We start from the raw sequence: 5,617 nt of genomic DNA on the forward strand, positions 1-5,617 counted from the left end.
TTTGAAGATGCAGCATAATTTTATTTCCATGCATGCAAGCAAGCAGTAATACAGTATTACAGTTTGGTGCTGTGACTTGAATCAAAATGACAGAGAAGAGACAGTCAATCATTTGCAATGCTTAAGATTTCTGCCTCCACCCTTTTCCCTCTCCAATCTGAACCAATTTGAAGACACACATGGGGGATGGTTACCTTGTACTACCACATTATACACAAACATACCCTCTATTCTCAAGTTAATATTGAACTATAATTAACAGTCTTTGAAAATGCATAGCAAAAGTATATTGATAGATGAGGAAACCTATATCAGCCATTAACAGCAGTACAAAATCACATCATTGAGTGTTGTGTCATCACCGATGCCTTGTATTCCCTCCACCTTTGTTCGGATCCCACATATACCAGTTGAGCGACAGCGACTGCTCCGTGGGCCAAAATTACCCCAACTCTGGCCATTGCCCACCAGGATTTGACCTGAACTGCAGGTGAACTGGATGTTGTTAGCTGCTGTATCATCACCTTTTCCTTGATGTGGTTCCACTCTCAGAGAAAAAGAAACCAGGTAGCCTGAGAGGCAGTACTTTCTTTTGGTCCAGGTTCCCCACCTGCCAAAAAAAAGAGGTAAAGATGGATATGCAGCTCTTTGATGTCTAGATTAAGCCCTTGTCATCAGGCCACTAGAATCAGGCATAATGGCTAAAACCTTGGACTAGGAACCAGTTGAACTCTATGTCTGACTATTAAAATTCATTAACTCTGGGCCAATAATTGACTTTTGGGCTGTTATAGGGGAAAAAAATACAAGGAAAGAGGATCTGGTGGTTGCTGCCATAAGCTCCTAGGAAAAAATGGGATAAAGAATTTTTTTTTTATCTCCAACCTTCCTTTGATGGCTTTCCCAAGACCACTCCCAATCCATGTCACATTCAGAAGCCATTAGAGCACAGACTCCTTATTCCAGAAATTGCATTATTGTAAGCACCATTTAGTGGTAGAGGACAGGAGGACCTGGAGGAGCGTTCTCCATGGGGTCGCGATGGGTCGGACACGACTTCGCAATTAACAACAACAAAGCACCATTTCCTTCTATAACAGTTGAATGAATGAATTACCCACTAGTGAAGAAGTGAGTTATTATTCAGCGAGTCCCTGATGGAAATTCTGTCCCTCATTTTCTTACTGGAAGTTTTTATTTCAGTTTACATTAAAGATGGTGTTGCACAAGAAAACAGAGTGCTCTCTCTGGCTGCCATGTGACCCTTCCCCATGCTTTTATTTGGGGAAAGAGGATTTTGCAATAAATAAAATTGGAACAACATCTCATGGGCCCAGTGTTGCCCTAATCCTGAATTGAGACACTTTGATTGCTCAGACTTCATTTGCAATGAACCTGGTTAAATAATCTGCCAAATAGAAAAAAAGGGATAAATAATAGAAATTTACCCTCAGTTCTTTAATACAATAACAAAAATACTCCCTGGCATGTGACTGAATTGACTGGGATTTGATTTTTAAAGAGCTATCTCCAGAATTCAAGTATATGACATTAAAAATAATCACATTTCTGACCTTCATAAACAGCCCCTGTCTCCCCACAAAGAGAATTATAAGAATGGCATATAGATCCATGAATTGCATAATGAGAAAAGTGTGTGGGAGACTAAAATCAACAAAGGGGTGTTTGGGCACGAATGAGTGTGAGGAAAGAGCAAATTTGCTGTGGCCCACAAAATATTAGTAGCTGTTTTTGGACCTCTCAGGAATAAATCTCCATCCATGTCTCAGCTGCTGATTCAGAGAGACCATTGAACAATAATGCCTCAAAGCCAGCATTACTGATTCCAGTGCATCCCCTTCTACAGTAAACTAAGGATCAGTCATCTCCTTGTCAAGAATGGGAGATTCTTGATGACAAGAAAATAAAATACGACAAAAAAGTCAGTTACTCACGGTCCAACTCTAGACTCAATTGTTCTGCCATCGCTACAGAACAAGCGGATTCCATTCAGAGCTGTATCGTCACCTTTCCCTTGAAATGATTCTACCTAAGAAAATAAGACTGATAAAGTTCAAGATCACCCTTCTCCCCTTGGGGTCCTTCAGTCTTCAATTTTGAGAATTTTCAACATTTACTCATCGATATGGGACAATGAATTGGATCAAAACTAGATCTGCCGCTCAATGCCTTTCTTTGATTATAAAATCAAAAAGCGTTAAGCATCAAGAGACATCTTGTTGCCTTTCTTAAAAGTCAAAGTGAAAAACTGAAGAACTATTTTCAAGGGAATAGTCAGAAGTAAAGGAGTATCTGAAAAGTAGGTTTTTACCTTTAGGGCGAAGCCACGAGCATAGCCAGAAGGGCAAAACTCCCTTGAGCCCCAGACACCCCAGGGACCCCCATTTGGTACAGTGAGTGCCTGTATGTAATTTCGGGCTTCCGTATTCCACAGGCAGCAGGAGATGGTCAGGAGAAGAACGGTGCTGGCAGAAAGATCCATGGGAAAGGAACCCAGTCTGCCTCTTGAATCAGAAATGTCTTCAGAATTTGCAGCCTCGTAGAAACCAGGAATCATTTATAAAGTGTCAGCAGTACCACCCTCATGAAATCATGCGTTTCAATTCATTTATTGTGTACTTTTGAATTGCCCTTAATTTCTGGTAACTGCCTGGACTATAGCCTGTAATTTTCTTGGCAAGATTTCAGAAGTGGTTTGGCACCGCTTCCTTCTTCCTAGAGCTGAGAAAGAGGGACTGGCCCAAGGCCACCCAGTTTGGCTTTGTACTTAAGACACAACTAGAGCACCAGCCGGTCTCCAGCCAGGTGTCTTAACCACTATATCAAATGTGGGGCCAACGTTGTGTGGCAGCAGCCGCAGCCCACCAGACCCTTAGCCAGTACACTTTGGGGTTCTGCAGCTCACACAGCACAAGTGGGTCCAAGCTCTGCAATTGCTGGGCTGGCCCTCCAAGCAGTAGCCAGAGGCAGAGGCTCAGGGACAGGCATGTGATCTGGCCTACCAGATGTGCCAAGCGGCCACCCACCCACATGCTCCATCCTACCATTTGTCTTTGCTTGCCCATGGCTGTGCAGCTAGGACAGAGCAGGCAGCCATGCAGTTGCCTGGCACATCCAGTGGGCTGGATTGCATGCCTCCCCCCCACACACACCTCTGCTTCTGCCTGCTGCCAGTGTCGCCACCATGGAGCGAGGCCAGGTGAGGTGAGGCAAGGCACGTAGCAGGGCAGGGATGGTGCCAAGCCATGGCCCCTGTGTGCTCAGCTCTCACCATCAACCTCATCCTCCAGCTTGGGTGCACACACAGGACAAGCCACCCACCTGCTACTCCACCCGTGACAGTCCCTCGATCACCAAGAGGCAACCAGGACTTCCCATCAAACCTAGTCCTGGAGCTGCTACACGCGCCCCGCAACCACACACCTCAGGTCCTCAAAGACAGGCCACACCACACTGCCTCCTGTCTTGCCTTGCCTTGCCTCACAGCAGTGGCATCAGCAGCAGCAGCCCTGTCCATCAGGAGCCTTGCTGCCCCTCAGCACTCCTCCAGTCCAGGAAGCTCAGCCCAGGCAAGGAGAGCGAGCCAGCAGCAGCAGCCTCGAAGAGGAGGCAAACATGGCTGATCGTCCCCTCAGGCAAGCGGGGCCAGGCTGTGGAGTCCCAGCACCCCAGGATCTCAAGGCCAGGCTGGACTCCCATTGCTCAGGGCCTGGGCAGCCCACACTCCCGTCCAGAGGCCTCCAGCAAAGCCCAAGATGGTTAGCGAGGCTCCTCCAGTGGATCAAACTGAGTTGCTGAGCTAATATACTGAGAAAGCTATGCTGAAAAAAACAATTTGTATAATTTGTTGCAAGCCAAAAATGGATTCCATTCTTGTATTAATGAATACATTTTAGTTTATCTTTCTTACACTGCATATAGTGGCAATTTTAGACACCACGGGGAACAAAAAATGTGTAATTGAACAGCGCAGAATTTGATATCGACTTTTAGATATCAGCAGAATCTAATATTGGAATAAGAGGTAAAAGTAGGTAGGCTTAAAGTGAATTTCATATAACATAAAATATAACATTAATTATATATATGTAGGTCTTTGGTTGTTCGGGTTTTCTCCCGCGTAAAATTGGAAGTGTCTTGGCGACGTTTCGACGAAGTCCCATTCGTCATCTTCAGGCTGGTGTTTTCAGTTTCGTGCTTCGAGCAGCCTGAAGATGACGAATGGGACTTCGTCGAAATGTCTCCAAGACACTTCCAATTTTACGCGGGAGAAAACCCGAACAACCAAAGACCTACATACAAACACCCGCGAAAACCTCAGAAAACATACACACACACACACACACACACACACACACCATAATATGTAATACCAAAAAGCTGTAATTATATAATCTCTGGGTAATTTTTGAGCCAGTTAGTCCTTTGCAGTCCCAAATCCCCCCCAGCACAGACACATATATAAATTGTTGCAAAAAAAAAAGTTTCCCAATTCTCAATGGTCATTGAGAAATGCTAGGGGTTTGTTTGTCTCTAGTCTTTTTGAAACTAAGAAATCAGTCCAAAGTGGCTGTGCCTGTTCAGTTCTGCTCCTGCTTTTCAGTGCTGTCAGCCAATTAGTGAGTTTTCCTAGCTATAACCCATGAAAAAAAGGCCTTGCTTAATACACTCAGCAGAACAGGCTAATGCTGGACCATTAAAAAATGATCTGAAATAGGAAGGAACTGCAGTATTTTCTTCCAAAGATGAGATGGAAGAGAAAAATAAAGACTTTGCATGACTTCTAAATCAGATCCTCTTTTTCAAAATTCCAACTTCTTTAAAGTTCCTCTATTATGGTAATGCAAGCAAAGTCCACCATTGTTTCAGACATGTGACTGAAGCAGCTATGCAAAATGCCACAATCATCTGCCTATATAGGGGAGAGGGATCAAGGCCCTGTGGAGCAGTCCTATGATGTCATTTTACTCCCTGATATGGGGATCATTGTGATGTTTTAATTAATAATTATTTATATGTAGTTTATTTAAAAAGTCTCACATCCGGTTGTGATAAGGTTTTGGGATTTTTTTTGATAAATGCCATTTGTATGTGTGCTTGTGCATTCATGCCTAGATATCAAATGTGAGTCATAAAATGCAATGCAGATATGATGGCTGGTTTTTAAAGTTTCTTTAAGCTTTAATTGGAACAGCAATTTAAGAATTATATACTTAAATATGCATCATCCCTAGCTCTCTAGGGACAGAACAAAGATAGTATTCTCACGTTGAAGATCAGGAAAGAGCTTCTTTGATTTATCCCACACATTGATAGATAATAAGTAAAGCTTTGCAGTTTAAAATCAGTGTCTTGCAGTCACAACACCCATTTTAAAAGGATCTGAGTCCAGACAATTCTTTTTCCTTCTCCATCCGGTAGAGCAGTGGTTCTCAACCTATGGGTCGCGACTCCATTTGGGTCGATCGACCATTTCATGGGGATCGCCAAGCAAGGCTATCCGTCATTTTTTTCCTCTTTTCCGGTGGGTGCCTTACCTCCCTTGGGCTGGGCCAGCTGGTGGCCCAGCCGGTGGTCGGCCTGCTCCATCTCTGCC

The 5,617-nt window shown here is 44.0% G+C and overlaps 1 protein-coding gene across 1 annotated transcript; it reads right to left on the minus strand.

Moving 5' to 3' along the window:
• On the minus strand, positions 1-2,601 carry LOC120298207 (vitelline membrane outer layer protein 1-like). Its single transcript, XM_039321677.1, has 3 exons — positions 2,333-2,601; positions 1,956-2,050; positions 1-610 (listed from the first exon to the last, which is right to left on the minus strand). The coding sequence occupies exons 1-3, from the start codon at positions 2,576-2,578 to the stop codon at positions 319-321; spliced, it is 633 nt and encodes a 210-aa protein (XP_039177611.1). The 5' UTR covers positions 2,579-2,601; the 3' UTR covers positions 1-318.
• Between the last annotated feature and the right edge of the window lie 3,016 nt (positions 2,602-5,617).

Source organism: Crotalus tigris, unplaced genomic scaffold (genome assembly GCF_016545835.1).
Source record: "Crotalus tigris isolate CLP2741 ecotype Arizona unplaced genomic scaffold, ASM1654583v1 scf7180000017607.2124824, whole genome shotgun sequence".
NCBI lineage: Eukaryota > Metazoa > Chordata > Lepidosauria > Squamata > Viperidae > Crotalus > Crotalus tigris.

Bases quoted from the DNA above. Each gene is read 5' to 3' on its own strand.
- LOC120298207 (XM_039321677.1), bottom strand. From the start codon at position 2,578: ATGATTCCTGGTTTCTACGAGGCTGCAAATTCTGAAGACATTTCTGAT. The intron at 2,051-2,332 runs GTAAAAACCTAC...TTATTTTCTTAG, and splicing joins CTCGTGGCTTCGCCCTAAAG to GTAGAATCATTTCAAGGGAA. The intron at 611-1,955 runs GTGAGTAACTGA...TTTTTTTGGCAG, and splicing joins ATTGAGTCTAGAGTTGGACC to GTGGGGAACCTGGACCAAAA.